The sequence below is a fragment of the Chamaea fasciata genome, unplaced genomic scaffold (assembly GCF_029207755.1).
Source record: "Chamaea fasciata isolate MVZ Bird 193981 ecotype frontalis unplaced genomic scaffold, bChaFas1.0.hap1 SCAF_6, whole genome shotgun sequence".
NCBI classification, from domain to species: Eukaryota; Metazoa; Chordata; class Aves; order Passeriformes; family Sylviidae; genus Chamaea; species Chamaea fasciata.
Genome location: NW_027094091.1, coordinates 72,642,054 through 72,659,237, shown reverse-complemented (window position 1 = coordinate 72,659,237; position 17,184 = coordinate 72,642,054). Strand labels below are relative to the sequence as shown.

The window sequence follows — 17,184 nt, the reverse complement described above, 5'->3', positions numbered from 1 at the left end:
CCATATAAAATCCAGAGCACAGTCGTCAGCATTGAAGTCATCAGTCGTCACCTACTGGGTACTCAAGGTAGCCTGCTACTTTTAGAGGCAGGACTCAGCTATTGCAAGAAAAGAGTAAAAATGAAGTTCTCTGATAATGAGAAGAAATTTCTCCGTGTAAGGTGGATCAGGATTTATTAAGTTGGAAAAGTTGCACAGCTAGAAAAGAAAGGTAAGAGAACAAGTAGAGCAGTGGAAGATCACCTGTGTTAACAGCAAGAATACAATCAGGAAAACTGTGTTCAGATGTGGTAAAACACGTGTGGGTATTGAATCAGCAACTGATGGAACATTTGTTCTTTTTTGGGACTGAAAATAAGGGAGCAATCATAGTCTATGTCTCTATGATGTGATTTGAATGGAAAATAGCAAAGTACTTGGTTTCTGATCCAAGGGGAATTTCCTTCTGCTCACCCCTTATGCTCTTTCAATACAGCAAACCTGGAAGAAGGCTCTTGCTGGGAACTGCAGGACTCCTCTAGTAATCCTGAGTTCTCTAACCCCACCTGCCTAGTCCAAATGGGAGGGAAAGCTCAGGAAAAGGAGCTTGTAGCACTCCACAGTACCGTGCTTACTTCAGTGATTTAGGCCATACACTCACTGGTGTCAAAGCATAAGCAGATCCTAATTACTTCAGTCTTTCCCTTAGCCTTGGTTTTCTTCAGTCCAGAATAATATCTTAAGCTTTTTTACTTCCCTGTGTAGCTGAGCCCAGAGCAGTTGGGCACCTTTGATTCAGGTTTTTCTGGTGGTGCAAACATAACTCCCAGCTGGAGATCACAGATTGGGTCTATTGTTATTTGTGATTTGTTTAGAATAAGTTTTAAAAATGAGGATTTGGGTTTCACACTGTGCTTAGTATTCTCTAAAATGCAGGCACATGTTCTCCATGGCCCCAAATGCTACCACATGATTGACTTTTGTCCTAATTACATAATTACTTAGTAACAGGAGCAGATCCTCTGGAGTTTCCTACATCTTCTCCTAATTACCTGGTTGCAGGCAAGACTCCAATGGATAAAAAACACCCATCTGAAGTTTTTCTCATTATTGCCTCTGCACCATATTCTGTGGAATTCTGAGAAGTGCACTGAAATTTTAACTGATATAAATGAAGGCAGAATTTGGATCAGTTTAATTTTTAAAACTGTTCATTTTGTATGAAAAAGAAATGGGCACAACACAAAGTTGTCTGGAAGCTTAGAATGCCACGGAAACAGCAACTAAAAAGAGAAAGGTTTGCATATGGGCAAAATTTTTATCCTAATCAAGTCAACATGAACTTTTAGCAGGTTTGTTTTCCCCATTACTTCTTCCCCCTTCAGTTAAAATCCTTTATTGAAAAACCTTATCACAGATCTAAAACTGACCATTGCCCTTGGAACACCTGTCCTTGTTAATGCATCTGAAACCTGGAGTGCTGATGAAAGGAGTCTAAGTAGTATTTTTTTTTTTCTGTATTAACATGGTCCTGTTTTCTTATAGCTTTTTTTTTAAAGCACTGCTGACTTTCCTTTCATGGAGGGGATGTATTTAAGCAACCAACGTGAAAGTACTCACCTTCTGGGTGAAAAGCCTCTGGCCTTGTTAAAAGTTGTCTTAGCTCATGCTGGATCAAAACTGGAAAAAAAAAAATTTAATCAGCACCCAGGGAAGACAGTGGCATGAGAAGAGGTCCTAGCATTGACCTCTGTACATGTAGGTTAACATTAAAACATAATAACTGGTTTAGGGATTTGCTTTCATTCAAAGTCTGCCAGAGAAGTATACAGGCTGGTGGTACGTTGTTATTACAGAAAGGAAGTCCACTGGATGAGAAATATTCCTCACTGAAGTAAGAGGTTGACTGTGGGAAAAATGGGGTTGTATGGAATGGATCTGACAGTTGAGCTTTATTTCAGACATGCATTTTTGAGCCCCCAGTTGGCAGCAATTCATGTTAAAGAACAATGGCCTTACTTACAGCATCAGGATCTGGGGAATGCTGGACTGAGAAACAGTCAATTGTCTTCTTTTCCATTACAAAAATAAAACCACATGTCTTCCATCAGTTTAGCAGTTACAACTTTACCATTAATGGTTAAATACAGCTTTTAAAATATGCTCACTACACCATTTTCCTCTTATAGTGTTTATCCCAAAAAAGCAAGATGAAAAATCCATCATTAGCATTTTGCATTGGTTTTACATTAATTACACTTCAAACAAAGAAAGTTCTTTGCAGCTTTTTCTATCAGTTGTTGCAATCATGCTAAAAATCTGAAAAGACCTAAAAGCTTTGCATTATACTTTTTCAGATTAGTAATATTTTTTCTCAAAAGGTCTGGAAACAGGGAATTATATTAGGGAAAAGCTAAGGTCTTCAAATCCTGTAATCTAGGAAATGTTTATGCATGAGAGAAACATTTATTATACTAACAATTTGATTTAATAGTCAATCAAGCAAGTACCTTTAATGATCGTTTATTATCTTATAAAAATATGCTAGAAATGGAATACAGTGACAGACTCATAAAAATTAGCTGATTTCTCTGTTTTGAATACACTAGGTTGTTGGTGTGGCTCAAGCAATCAACAAGAAATCTGGAATTGGGGGCACTTTCACTGAACAAGATGAAAAGGTATAAAAGCTGGATGTTTACATCTCTTCTGTTTTCACAGGGGAAGGGGGATAGATATGTTTTTCATCTTCCTGCTGCTCAGAAATTTTGAAGTTATTAAAAATTAAACATCTCTGAGAAAGTAAACATTCCTGGCAATGCTGCAATTTTTTTTCTTTATGAGGCCATGAGAAATGTGGATGTGAAATAATTTCATTTTTGGATCACCATGACATATCTCTGAAACACAGACTTACTCTACTGAAACACATTGTAAAACACTTTCATAACTTTCAATGGACATAATTTTTAATTAATTGGTTCTAACTCTCCTGGCAAGTCCAACAAACACAATTTGAATATTAAAATTTGTAGAATGATTCTCTTTTAAACACCATGTCATTTCTCAGTATAGCATCTGTGAGAGAAGAAAAAGTTTTAGATAAATTATGAACAATATATGAGAGAATCAGGAGAGCAGCCAACAGAATTGGCTGCCAATCTCCCAGTGCAGTTGGTTTTCAAGACTTTCCAGATTTCAGGTGGGGCAAAAACCAGGCTCTGCTCAGGCTGAAGAAGTTGACTTAACAATCAGCAATAAAAGAATCAGAATTTACCCTTTCTCTTTGAAAAGTTCCACTTTAAAACAAAATGCACACTGCCTATCTGCAGGCTATCAGAATTAATCCCATCCTGAATGAGGAAAATGATTTTGCTATGTTAGCAGATTTTTATTTTCAATTCCCAAGGGACTGAATTCCCTCAGAGGCGAGTTGTCTGTGGCCAGTTTTTTCTAGATACAATATCCATTGCTGCACAATTAGTTTTTCCTTTAAGCTGCTTTTTAGCTGAACCCTACTTGTACCAAGGAAATGATCTTCAGATTTTAACTTAAAAAACGAAGGGATTCTTGAGGAAATAAGAAATTATGAGTAGCTGTAAAAAAACCCTGAATGTGCGGTTGCCAAAAATAACAAAAATATCAATTAATACTTCAGAGTCTTAAAACCAAATGTTGCAGTAGCTTATCTTTGACTAGAGTTTGGATGCTGTGGGACATTATCTCTGTGAGATGTTGATGTTCATTTGTCTCCAGGACTTTGCGGCGTATTTGGCGTTTTGTGGAATTGTTCTTCACAACGCTCAGTTGTACGAGACGTCCCTGCTGGAGAACAGGCGCAATCAGGTACGGCCAGCAGGTTTGTCCCGGGGATGCTGAAATGAGGAGGGTTTGCAAGTAAGCAGAGCCTCCTCTTTCTGTTTCTGATGTGGTAGTTATTCCCTGGCAGCTTTTAATCCCTGTAACTGAATGCTGTGTGTCTCTGATAAAGCTGTCACGAGCTGCATGGGGAAGAGGCTGGGCTCATTCCAGCTGGGGCAGTGAGAAATGGCCTGTCATGGGGAAGCAGGTAGAGCCATATGGCAGAAAATTCAGTCACTGTTAATAGACTTGAAGTTATCCTGTGGTTCACCGTATGTATTTAACGACCAAAGGTGTCAGACTCCAGAAATTACAAGCAGGAATATCCCTGTGGAATAGCAGAGGGCATACAGATTGCTCCTTTAGGCTATTACCACGATAACAGTCACTATCCATATTTTCAGTAATGATCAAATGGAAAACTGAATTTGCTTCAGATTGCTACAGCTCTCCTTTGCTGTCAACTTGGTAACTGAGGGGTTATTAATGCCATGGCCTTTACGGGTGAATATGCCTGCCCTGTACGATGTGAGAAAAGACTAGACAGCAGTTGTTTTAAAGTTTTCCTGGTAGGTCTGAGTTTCCAACTGACTACAAGTGTTTGTAAATTGGTACAAATTTGGATAGTTTATTAATTTGCCTTCATGTTTCTTGTGAGAAAAAAAAAATATGAGCATATCTGAGCAGATAAGTCCTTCAACAGCAGTTTTGAAATACAGTAGACTGTATCTAAATGATGTTTTCACCAAATGAGTTAATTAGTATCTGTTAGAATTACAACCAGCAACAACTGTGTTCAGAAGTCTTAAAAAATATTAATATCACTGGTTTGAGAATGCACACATGAGCCATAGGAAAATAGGTTTCCTAAGGACAAGTAACTGTATTGTCTGGATTTCACAGGTTTCATTGGACATCTTAACGCCTAAATCTATTCTGCTTCTCTGACTGAAAACATCAGACAGCTTATTGTGCTATTTAATTCTTCCATAAAAAGTGTCAAACTGGCTAATACTGACTGTTACCTTGCAGTCTGTGAGAGCCAAAATTTGCTTCTGGTCACAGACGTAAACATTGGCTTCCCTGATTCAGGGGAGAGGAGAAGACTCAAAGACATCAGTAAAGATAATAATTGGGTAAATCACAATTAGTCAAACCCTCAAAATGACCTTTTCTTCAGGTGCTTCTTGACCTTGCCAGCCTGATTTTTGAAGAGCAGCAGTCTTTGGAAGTGATCCTGAAGAAGATAGCAGCCACTATAATATCCTTCATGCAGGTGCAGAGGTGTACCATCTTCATAGTGGATGAAGATTGTCCCGTGAGTATGTTTATTTTGTCTGAAGGTAGAGGTGTTTATTTCCTGGGAGGTGGGATGGGCTTCCCTCCATTCTCATATGTTCTGTTGTCTTTTTATTCTCTCTTTTCTTTCATGACATCTGCTCAGGTTGGGTGTTGACATGAGAGGTTTTGGCCTTTGTGTAATTAAAGAATTTCTGTGCTGATATATAAATTTGGCATGGCTTGTAAATACCACCATTTCTTCTTTGGCTCACGAGTAGAGATTCAAGACACTTCAGTGATATTTAAAGTTGTATCAAAAGATACCTTTTTGGTAGGATCCAGTATGCTTGATGACAGATGTGAAATGAAGCTAAATAATTTTACACTTGCCTTTAGTACAAAATAGGTCTTGATAACTGCAACAGGTTTTAATGAGGAATACTGTTCTAAATAATGACAACCAATACACCTGTGTATTCAAACATCCTCTTGATATTCCAGGATACATTTTCTAGTGTCTTTCACATGGAATCTGAGGAATTAGAGGATTCAGCTGAAAATTTGAAGAGGTAAAACAATTAATTCTGACTTTTGTTCATCCTAGGAGAATGCTGAAGAAACAATGCTTTTAATATTCCCTTCATAATCACAGACTTAGTTCTACTGGATCCCATGTATTACTGCTGTCTTTATAGAGCAGCTTTTCCCCTGAAGTGGGCATAGACCAACTCTCTTGCCTTAGAAAGGTCCCACTGAGCAGAGCAAGAGAAGGGCTTGATCTCTTCACCTTCCCAGTCTAAGAACATATTTGTATTTCAAGGCTGAGCTATGGAAATGTACAGAGGAGCTGCCCTACAGCTTATTTCAAAGAAATCTATGTGGATGACTATGTTTTAGAGGAGACATATGCAAATGAGTAGATCATAACCAAAATAATGCTTTTGATCAATTATTTTAATCATTATCCTCATCTCCTGGATAAGGAAGATGACTCAAAGAACGTCTGACTGAATCAAGACTGGAGTCCTAAAGTTCTAACTCTCACTCATCTTTGGGAAACCACTAAGGAGTTCAACTGGGAGGAAAAGGAAGATATAAAGAGCTGAATTAAAATACCCAGATAAATTAATTCCCAAAGTTAGCTTGAAACTGTGGATTGAAGTTTGAAAATTACCGTCTCTGTTATCAAAAACAGTTGTTTCAAATACTGTCAGAAAGAGACACAGTTGTATCTAAAATGCTCTACTACAGATATTTTGTGCAGGGAGGAAACAGATTTTCTGAGCCCCTTTGATGTTGTTTTGCAGTAAATATTTATTATTTTAAGTTAATTTCCATATATTAGAGAATGATGTCCAAAGTGGGTGACAGGAGCAATTAAAAGCTGTTGAACTGTGTTACAGTTTTAGAGTGTTCAGCCAGAAAGCACAGAGGTACAACAGCCTGGTAAGATCACAGGTGAAGAAGAAAATTCCTTTTTAGTCCTCTTCCACTCCGTAAGAATGGACCCTTCCTCCTCATTATCCCTTTTATGGTGACTAGTTAATGGATTCAAAATGTTATTTACTGCTTGCATGGGCCACCAGGAACTTATTTCTCATACCTGGTAGGGAAGAGAAATCTTGGAGGCTTATTTGCCTCTCAAATTCTTGTTCATGAGACAGTACAATTCTATGCCAAGGGCTGCACTGTGAGTCAACCATTGCAGCTACGACTTCTGCTATTCTTGAAGGGCACAGTTTCAGGCAAGAGCAGAAATTTAATGACATGGATTAGATGGGAAGTATTACTTTACGTAATATAAAATTTCAGGCTTGTTATGCAATCAAGGACACTGAATCAAGCCCCAAATCAGACTGTTTTCCAGAATTGTGGGGCATTGCCTTGTATGTGTGAAACAATGAAAGAGTAATTCCTCACCTCCAGCCCTGGAACATCCTTACAGTAGGAGGATAATGAAAGTCAAGTCAAACGTTGGAGGGAAACTACAGGAGCTTGATGGGAATAGGTTTACAAGTAGGACATATGTCCTCCTCCAAGGTGGGCAAAGGGTCTAAGAGAATTAAAATACCTTAAATAAGTTGTGGCTAAAAAAGTGGAGATGATTGATTCTGTAAAGATGCTTTATGTCCTGATTTGGAATAGACAGTTCTATTTCAGTAACAGAACCTCCACGTGACTGATTGTCTCTTTACTTTTAGAACAAATTTGAAATGAACTTAAAAGCAGAGAATTCACAAGTGATACTTGCTGCAATCCCTAGAACTAATATGTGAATTTCACCCACTATTGGTTCTTCAGGAGTACCAGATTTCTGAATGCAGTCTGCTTTTAAATAGTTCTGTTTATTTCTATATAAAGCCAGCTGTTCATTCTTTATCCTTCATCTGTGTAAACTGTGGGGAGCTGTTTATTTCTTCAGTTTGGTGTTCAGCGTTAATGTTGTTGAACGTTAAAGAAATGGTGGAAAGCATGCACCAATCCATGCTGCAGTTTTGTGATGACAGCTGGATTAGGATACAGGATTTGAATTCAACTCCATTATATATCTATGGGTTGTATCTATATATTCTTCTCTCATATGGGAAAAATACTCATATTACCTGCCTGGCATAATGAAATGACTCACTTTTATGCAAAGCACATAATAATAACGTTGTGTCCTTCAGGGACTATGACACAAACAAAATCAATTACATGTATGCTCAGTATGTCAAGAATACGATGGAGCCACTCAACATCCCAGATGTCTGCAAAGACAGAAGATTTCCATGGACAGTAAGTAAAATAAGCTTAGGTTTGAAATTCAGGAATGGAAAATGTTTTTCTGTTTAACTTTTAAACCTTTTTTGCTTTCCCCTTATTACTTCTGTTAGTGTGGCCCCAGCTAAAATGGTGCAAACACACAGTGAGTGTTGGGAGGCTCTCAGAAGTTCCTTCCCTTTTATCATTTCCTTTTTGTTCTGGCAAAGATAAATGTTTTTGATGCAAGTTCTTTGCTGCAGCGGAGATGGAACAACTTCATTTTTCTTTGTGAGCTTTTGCCTAACACTTCCTCAAGTGTGAGCTGGTGATGTGGTGGATGACTGAGCACAGGGATACTGGAGAGTGAGGGAAGGTCACTTGCTTCCAGTCACATTTCCTTCATGGTATTCATCAGCAGAAAGCAAGCTTTTAATTATGTATTTTCCCATATTATCAATGCAGAAATTAGAAAGATTTCTTACTATTAAGGTTTAAGCCTGTTGGCGAGAGGGTAATGAGAGAGGGAGGAGCTTCCATGGTCAGCAGAGGGCTTCTTACCAAAATTTGGTCTGAGATACACAACGATCAGAAAAGACAGTGCTTAGTGTGATTGTTCCAGTAAGTGGAAAGAAGGGGCAGGCTCATGGTGAGGAGCTGGGTTGTTTCCCTTTCTTTTCCTGAGCAAGGTTTCTTGGATGCCGTGGAGTGGGTTTCTGTGACAGATTGAGCAACACAGGAATTGAGTTCTCAGACAAACCCTGTCTTAACTGCAGAACTGGAAGTACAGACAGAATCCAGTGGATATAATGTATAAATTAATGTGTGATGATTTTGAAGATCCTTAAAAATAAAATTAGTACCTTGGGAATCATCCAGACAACTGTTTATTGGAAACAGGCTGTTCGGTAGGGTTAGTGTTTAGATTTTTTTCCCATGGAATTCACCCTATGTATGTAAAAAGAACGCAATAGTCCTTTTAGGAGGAATATGATTAACGTTTTTCAGCAACACAGAAACTGCACTTTTACTACTGCAGGAGCAGGGCAAGGCAGGGCTGTAGGATGTGTTTTGAAAGCTGATGCACCCTGACATGAGGGAAATCCCAGGTGTTGCCAGTGCCCTAGAAACCTTGGCTTGCCTCTTTCTTTGGAGGACATTCAACAGCACACTTACCTCATGAAAATCCTACCAAGATACTCTCTACAGTCCTTGCACAGCACCAGAGCACAAAGCAACAATATTAAAAAAAGATAACCCTTGACCAGAAATACTAGTGTGTGCCCATTTCTTTTGGTGTCACACTCAATTAGAGATCAGCCCAAATGTACTTCTCAACAACAGCCACATTATTCCTGGAGTAGTCAGAGCAGAGCTGTGGCCTTTTCTCCCCAGATGTTTGCAAAGGAGACATTCCCTTTGTTCTATCCTTCCACTCCCGAAATAAATTCATCTCCTTCTGTTGGAGCATGGGACATGCTGCAAAGTGCTGGGAAGAGTGCAGAATGCTGACCCAGTTGTAGTAGTTTTCCTGCCTGTTGTTTGTGTGCAAACTCACTGATCACATGGTTGCTTTTTGAAAGAAGATGTAAGCCAAGAGTAGTTGTGGAACTCAGCTCTACAGCTTTTTCACTTCAGCCACCTGAACAACAGCCTTTAAAACTGTATTTTTCTGTTTGTTTAACAGAATGACAATGCAGAAAATGTAAGTCGGAACATAAAGAGTTTGCTGTGTACACCAATAAAAAATGGGAAAAAGAATAAAGTGATAGGTAGGTATCTTTAAAAAAAAAAAAAGTTGTACATTTCATAGATAAATTTATGTGCTCCAAAGTAAAATCACAGCAACATGCAATCTCAAGCTAGGAGATAATCCTTAATTATTGTGTTCTCAACTAATAAATCTACTGCAACATTGAATATAAATTGCTCACCTAATAAGCTGCCATAGAGTAGAGAATGAGTGTCAGCCTTTGTTCCTGGCATCAGTAAGTCCCATGAGCAAACAGAAAATAAAATATACTGTTTCTTAGATAGGAGCATGGATCCAATTTTATCAGCTTTTAAAAATGTGGCAAGTAAATATGGAGAATTCCAAGAATACCTTTTTAATGGTCTTAAAATAATTTTCTTTGAGAATGATGGCAAATTTAGAGAGTAAATATGATGTCCCTTTTTTGTGGAGACGTATTTAGTTTTTTAACATCTGAGGCAGAAAGAGAAACCTCATCTTTATCTAACAGAGTTCTCTGAACTTTCTTTAGTTATTAGCTTCTTCCACGAGTTCTTTTATTACTTTATTTAAATATTCCAACAAACCCTAGAAGACCAAGATGAAGACTGAACTGTGGAGCTTTAATCAGAGATATTTCACCATGCTGTGAGCTATTGGTAAAACAGTTGCATCTGCTTTTTTTATTCTATTGAGGTTTTCCATTGAGGTTCAAACTGAAAGTTTCAGTCAGGCTGCCCATTTAGGTGGGCTTTTCAAGTCTGAGTCCTTCTCATTGGGAAATGCTCTTGGAAGTATTTTCTGGTTTCACAGCTGCCTCATGTTCAGTTATTTAACAGGGCAAAGTCAAGAAATTGTCTTTGGGAAGTATCCAGAAGTTCCTTTTACAATACTACATAGCATGTATGACTACTATTATAAGTCTGGTTTCTTTTTAAAATTATTTTTAAGATTAGGATACCCCAAACCAGAATTTGGGAAGTGGGGTGGGGGTGTAAAAAACTGCCCACATCAAATCCAAGAAAATCTTGCTAGCAAGAAAGATGAAAAGAACTTTATTCTCCTGACTTGTGCCTGATTTCTCAGGTATGTGGTAAAAGTGTGACAGAATCTTGCTGTGATTTTATAACTCCCAGTTAAAGATTTTGGATTTCCTTTATTTTGTAATCAGTGGACCTCTCAGTGCTTCGGGAAAGTTTTTGAAAGAGGTTAGAGAGTCTTAAGTGATGCACAGTATATTTACTGCAGTTCTCTATTTTTTAAACAGATATTTATGTGCAAATACTGCCTCTTTTAAGAATTCATTTACTTTTCAGGCATATTCACTGTTGGGTCTTAATCTTGTGTTCATTACATCACAGTTGCTATGGAAATACTTATAATGTCATAAACTGTACTAAACAGAAATCTGAAAGTCAGTTTCGTGGGATTTTCCTAAAGAGTTTTGTAAGTCAGCTTCTTTTTTCTCAGAAAAAGTTAATCTTGTTCCTTATTTGAATTAATCCCTTTTTGATGGGATTCTATTTTTTTACGGTGATTCAATGATCCATCCCTTTCCATCTCATTCCATAAAGGTTCAGGATCCTGTTTGCAATATTCAGATACCTCAATCCCTGCCATTACACTTGACATCTACAGCTTTAATGAATGGTCTTGGTCTCTTTAGTGCAAACTCTGATGATAAATTCCCCAACCAGAATATAATTTGGAAACAGAACAATGTTGCATTGTCACCAGACATTAAAACTTGTGAGGCCAACATTCTTCTAAAACCAGTTTTCATGTGTGTGCTTCATTCTTTTAACTCAGTTTTACTATCTACTGTAATAGGGAAGATGCACATGTGGTAATTTTTTTCAGAACTTTTAATTTGCAGCTGGGCATCTTGGCACTTGACCAGGAAAATGCAGCTTTTATGCTCATGGGAGTGAGAAGACATTTGGAAAAACATCCCTTAAGACAATACTCATCCCCAAAGCAGTTTTGGCCAAAGACAACATATTCCTATAATTCAGCTGCTTTAATTAATATTCTGGTTTCTTAGCAGGTAAAACTAAGGGGAGGTGCATTTCTGAATTGCCCCCTGCTCACAGTGGTGTCAGAGATTTAAACTGCAGCAAGGTGTGGTAGAAGTTACCTGTCAGACTTCTTCAATGACACAAAAGCCCAGAAACTCTGAACAGAAAATTAACAAATGTAAATATCAGCAAGTTTGAAACTAACAAGCTGAATTCAGTCAGTTGCTTCTCAAGGAGTTCAGTAGTGTTTGGAAAGGGCTGTAATTCAACCACATCCTCAAAAAATGGGTGAGTGTACTTCAGCTTTGAACCTCAACTTGGGTATTCCCTGTTTAGTTCATTTACTTTAAAAAAATCTTAGTACTGGCTCAAATAAGGAAGCGAAAACTCTGTGTACCACTGTTCTGACTTTCATAAATGTTCTTTTGGCATGGTTGCAAAAATTTAATTAGCCTCCAAAGGACAAATTGTCTTTAGGGATTAAATCAATCTAGAATACTATTAATAATAAAAGTTAGGATGAAAACAGCCCTAGAATTTCATGGGATAATCAAGTCTCCAAAGCCCTACATTTTTGGTTTACAAACTCTAATAAATACTTTTGAATTTACTATGTATGTATAATATTTTAACATTTATTTCATAATATATTGAAATTACCCTTGGAAAAAAAAGGAAAATCCTACAGCATTCTTACATGTCACTTATGTATATTGGTGGTTTATACTGTAGACTAATCTGTCCTAAACTTAATTCCTGATGGTGATATGTTCTCTGTATTACTTCCTTTAATGTCTGTGTCCTAACATAGGGGTTTGCCAGCTTGTGAATAAGATGGAAGAAAACTCAGGAAAAATCAAGGCTTTCAACAGAAATGATGAGGAGTTCCTGGAAGCATTTGTCATCTTTTGTGGCCTGGGGATCCAGAACACACAGATGTATGAGGCTGTAGAAAGAGCCATGGCCAAACAGATGGTGACATTAGAGGTGAGCCCAAGTCTAGGTGGTCCTTAATTAGTCCCAAACAGATCCTAATGTTGCCCAGGCCCTCTCTGTTCTGCACATAAGTGCAGCTCCTCACAGGGATGCTGAACAGAGATTATCCCTCAGGAGAGCAGCATTTGGGCTTTTGAGCTGCTCAGGAATTTTCTGCTTGTTTCTGACTGTGCCAGCAGACTCTTTAATTTGGTATTGTGTCCTAACTTCACTCCTGAGATTTAGTGGGGAGCTGGAGGCATCTCTTCCTCTCTATGATGCTGCACGCTGGCAGCAGTGGGGACGTTCTCTGACGTAGGAAGAGGGAAACGGTTTGGCAGATTAAGGGGCTGCTTCTTCTTGTCTGAGGTTTTTTGTGATGATTTTGGCTCAGTCCTTCAGACAGACCAGTGTGAGGAGGAACAGCAGCATTGTTCTAGGTTCTCAGCAATTTCCTCAGACTCCATCAAACTCCATCAAGGTGAACATCACCTGGTCCCAGCCTTTGAATTGGTTCCTGTTTAGCTTCACAGCTTTAGTCTGAGATGCTGAATTACTCAGGGGTGTGATAACTTGAAGTTGAAAGTGAAAAATGTGTAGACTTTGGATCTCCTAATACTCATTATGTAAACAGAGTGTTTGCAGAGCTCCTAAAAAGGGATTATGTGCCCTGTGGCCTCTAAAAGAAACATTACATTTCTCGAATAAACCTGAATTAGGTCATGTTAAATAAAAAGCTGGTAAAACAATTTTCAGGATCATTTGCTTATTTGGCAAATTAGCAATTCTGTCTCCTACTATAACACTTTATAGATAATATAGAAAGTTCCAGCCAGATTATAGGTTAGTGTATAAAATGAATTCTTTACAAAAAAATAAAACTCTGTAACATTTTCACATTATATGTTCTCAATAGTTAAAAATCTGAGCTTAGTTTTTTAATTTAAAATTAATAGATTGTCTTTCAGACTTTTGTGCCAAGTTTCAGTTAGGGTAAAACTTTCTTTCATGTCTTCATGTTATTCTTTCATTGATAAACTCTCGAAAGAATTACTATGGCAATAATGTCAGGCTCATAATAAGAGGTGTTTTGTGTATTCTTTGTCTTTGAATGTAGGCCATGAAAACTTTCCAAAGAGAAAATCAGAGTTCTTTGCTCTTTTATAGAAGCTATTTATGTTTTCTTGGCCTAATTATGTCGAGAAGATTCTGTGCTGTGGGAGATTTGTAAAAGATGCAGACATGTACACCTATGCATTCAGAGAGCTCCCCCAAAACAGGCCCTGCCTGGACAGAAGATTTCACCAGCAAATGCAGTGGAAGGCTGAAAAATCTGCTCTAGGAAAAGTACCTTGTAATCACATTGCTCCTTTGTTTGTACTAAGGGCTGTTTTTCTCTTCCTGTAGGTTCTCTCTTACCATGCTTCTGCTGCTGAGGAGGAAACGAGGGAGCTGCAGGTAACAGTGGTAATTGAATTTTTTACTATTACTTTAGAAATATTGCTTTAATAGAACAACCAAGAGTAGTCCTGTGCACAGATGTGATTCTCAAAGGGGCAAAAGCACATGTTCCAGAAAAAAATTACAGTGGAGCTTATACTGACGGGTTCCTGAGCTGAATCACATAAAAGGGAAATACTACAATGCCTACAGTGAGAGATAAAAGCTGGCCAGAGCACTGTGAGAACCAGACCTGTGCTGACTGATTTTTCTCAAGAATTTGAGACAGTCACTGCTGGTGCAATGTCAGTACCCAACTCACAATGATGAAGTATTCCAGAAGCAAAATGTTGAGAACTCTCCATCCTGCAGCTAAGTCTGAATGCTTTATATCTTACAGCTTTGGTACCTTTCAAACATCCCAAGTGTGGGTGCAGCTTTTTGGCCTCACACAGGAATTCTGCATCGAATTTTTGATGCAATGATTTAAAAAAAGAAATGTTATGGTTGCTTTTCTGTGCAATATCCTGTTCTGCTCATGTTTAATTCTGTGTTTAGAAGCCACTGCCTAAGGAATAACTACAGCTAGGATTTCAAGTGCATTTCAAAGCACACCATGTGTTTAGTTTCTCCAAGCCTTCAGCAGCTATTCCAGGGAAATAGCATCACCCCTGCTGCACAAAAACAAACGGGAGGGATGGAAAGGAAGGAAGGCACAGGGGACTGTGAGCTGGGTAGCATAGGACCGGCCTGGCCAAGTGACAAAACAAGGCATGAGACTAAGGATATTTCTAGAATGGTGTCACAACGGATTTTGGAACCTCAGACCTACCACACTGCTGCTCATTAATAAAGAGCCATGACAAGACCAGAATGCAACCCCTCTCCTAAGGTTTCTCTTCAGGGCTTGTGATTGCATCTTTGTGGTTCCACCGTTACTGCTCAATGAAACAGAGTCACAGCGAACCTAGAACTGGGCCAGTGTCCGGCTGCATGGCTTAACTGTCCACAGCTTCTTAGCACAGCCCTGGACTGTCAGCCACTGCTCTCTAAGGTGATACCACAGCACAAGCACAGACCTTCTTATTTGCACGCATAACATTTTTATTTTAATTTTTTGCGCTCATACCGTTGTACGATGGCCAAAATAGTTTGAATTTTTTTTTTCTGGATATGCCTTTTGCTTCTAAATAATCTGAAAATAGACACTTATCAGGCGGCTGGACTAGAAGATGCTTGTAGGGCTCTTCCAGCTGGCATTATTCTATTCTATTAATTATCTACCTTATGGAATAGGCTGCAGTCAAATTTTTTACTTTAATCATCATTTCCAAATAGTACAGAACTGTCCTATTGCATCAGCCACCTCCTTTGAGCCTGGATACTGTCTGCAACCTTTGTTTTATCATCCAAAGCAACACTCTCTATAGTTGCCACACAGTGGTCCCACATTTTCCACAGCCTTCTTCTTGCTGCCAATGTATTTATAGAAACCATAGCTCAATAAAATTGAAATTAAAATAGCTGATGAACTTTTGTGCTGTAAAACAGGAGGCAGAAGGCTCTAGTGGCTTCAGTAAGTGAAAAAGGAAATAGCTAATCTGGTTAAACAATGCTATAAACTGCTATAGAGTGCAGGGTTTTTATGTTTCAGCTGAAATGAAACCTACTGTTGTGGCTGTAAAAGGAAGGAAATCAAGGAAGGGAAAAACAAATTATGAATGAAGTGAGACATGAGGTGTTCTTTTGAGCTCCTTCTGTGTCCTTCCAGTCCCTTTTACTGTAAAATCGCAGCCTGCATTTGCAGTTTTTTAAAATTATGGCAGTAGCTTTGCTGAACAGTTGCATTATTTACCACTGAACATGCAGGCCTTTCATGTGCTCACAGCTGAAAGCCCACATGAACCCAAACAGGCACACAAAATTACTGGCACAAGAAATGTGTAAGAATGATGTGTTTTTTCCCCTCTGTCAATATTCTTTTCCATAATCTTACATGACTTCCTGATTCTGACACACTAGAGAGGACAGCAAACTGATATAGAACAGAGGCTGGTAGCCATAATTCTGTGGATTTCCATTGTTACATCTACTAATGCTGTAGATTATGACAAATGCTTCCTTTTCAGTTCCTCAGCCTTCTAGGACACAGCTGCCCACACTGGAGAAATGTTTTCCCCTAGATTTACAAAGAGGAAGATAAACACAGAGGTTTATTTCCTTCACTATTTCAGATTTACCTGATTTTCTTTGGACCACACTCATATTGGGGTGAAACAGCTCTGAAGTAGCAGCACTGAGAACCCCTCCTTTTATTCTAATGCAGAAAATTATACTCAATTTTGTTCTATAGTATAAGATTTAGCAATTATTTTGTTAGTGTAAGAGTTAATATAAGACTTAGCATAACCTCAACACCGGTATTTTGAAGGGCAACCGATAGAAATACTCTGTATTTTATAACTAGAAAAGGGATGTAATACATGGAGATACTACTGACAATTAAAAACTCAGATTTAAAAACATATAGGATGGGGGAGTGTACTGTGTGCTGTAATTTCAAATTTCACATTGAAGGTTTATGGTGGTAGGCAAACTGCACCAAAACCACTGACCATGGGTTTTAAAGATTACTGATCACAGATGAACTCTAATTTTTCAGGTTTCTAGCTCTTGGAAAGCTCTGCCTGTGGACATGTTCTTATTCCCATTGTGCTGAATGTGGATTCTGTTAGCAAATCTGTTTTACTGACATCTCTTTCCTCAACATTTTTAGAAAAATGCCAGCAGTTACCGATTTTGCTGTCTGCACATCCATAAAAACAAACATACAACTCCACTGCCCATTTTTCTCATTCTCTCAATTTCATCAATCCTTTTGGTTACAATTTGCCTCGGGTGATTTAGATAACCAGAATGACCAGGTAATTCTATCCTTGTTCTCTTGATATATGGAAAAGTGCTTATTACATATGAGGTAATAAGGTAATGTTAAACAAGAGAGGCATGGCAAAGTAAATGAGAAGCAATCATCAGTGTTCAGTATCACATGAAGGTAAAATTTAGTGTCTCTTTTTTGATGAGTCTGCTGAAAAAGCGAGTATTTGTTCTGCTTTCTCTGCCCTAGTGCTCAGCTGTGTTCTCTTATTCTTCTCC

The 17,184-nt window shown here is 38.3% G+C and overlaps 1 protein-coding gene across 6 annotated transcripts in view; it reads left to right on the top strand.

The window, feature by feature from the left end:
- PDE5A (phosphodiesterase 5A) overlaps window positions 1-17,184 on the top strand; it is a 106,096-nt gene that overhangs the window by 73,111 nt on the left and 15,801 nt on the right. For 5 of the 6 annotated variants that reach the window (XM_066184876.1, XM_066184877.1, XM_066184874.1 and 2 more), the window contains 8 exons: window positions 2,589-2,660; window positions 3,736-3,825; window positions 5,021-5,158; window positions 5,623-5,690; window positions 7,791-7,899; window positions 9,551-9,635; window positions 12,425-12,600; window positions 13,996-14,055. In XM_066184876.1, coding sequence (XP_066040973.1) covers window positions 2,589-2,660; window positions 3,736-3,825; window positions 5,021-5,158; window positions 5,623-5,690; window positions 7,791-7,899; window positions 9,551-9,635; window positions 12,425-12,600; window positions 13,996-14,055 — 798 coding nt within the window. The remainder of the gene's footprint in view (window positions 1-2,588; window positions 2,661-3,735; window positions 3,826-5,020; window positions 5,159-5,622; window positions 5,691-7,790; window positions 7,900-9,550; window positions 9,636-12,424; window positions 12,601-13,995; window positions 14,056-17,184) is intronic. The other variant, XM_066184875.1, reaches the window with a different exon arrangement.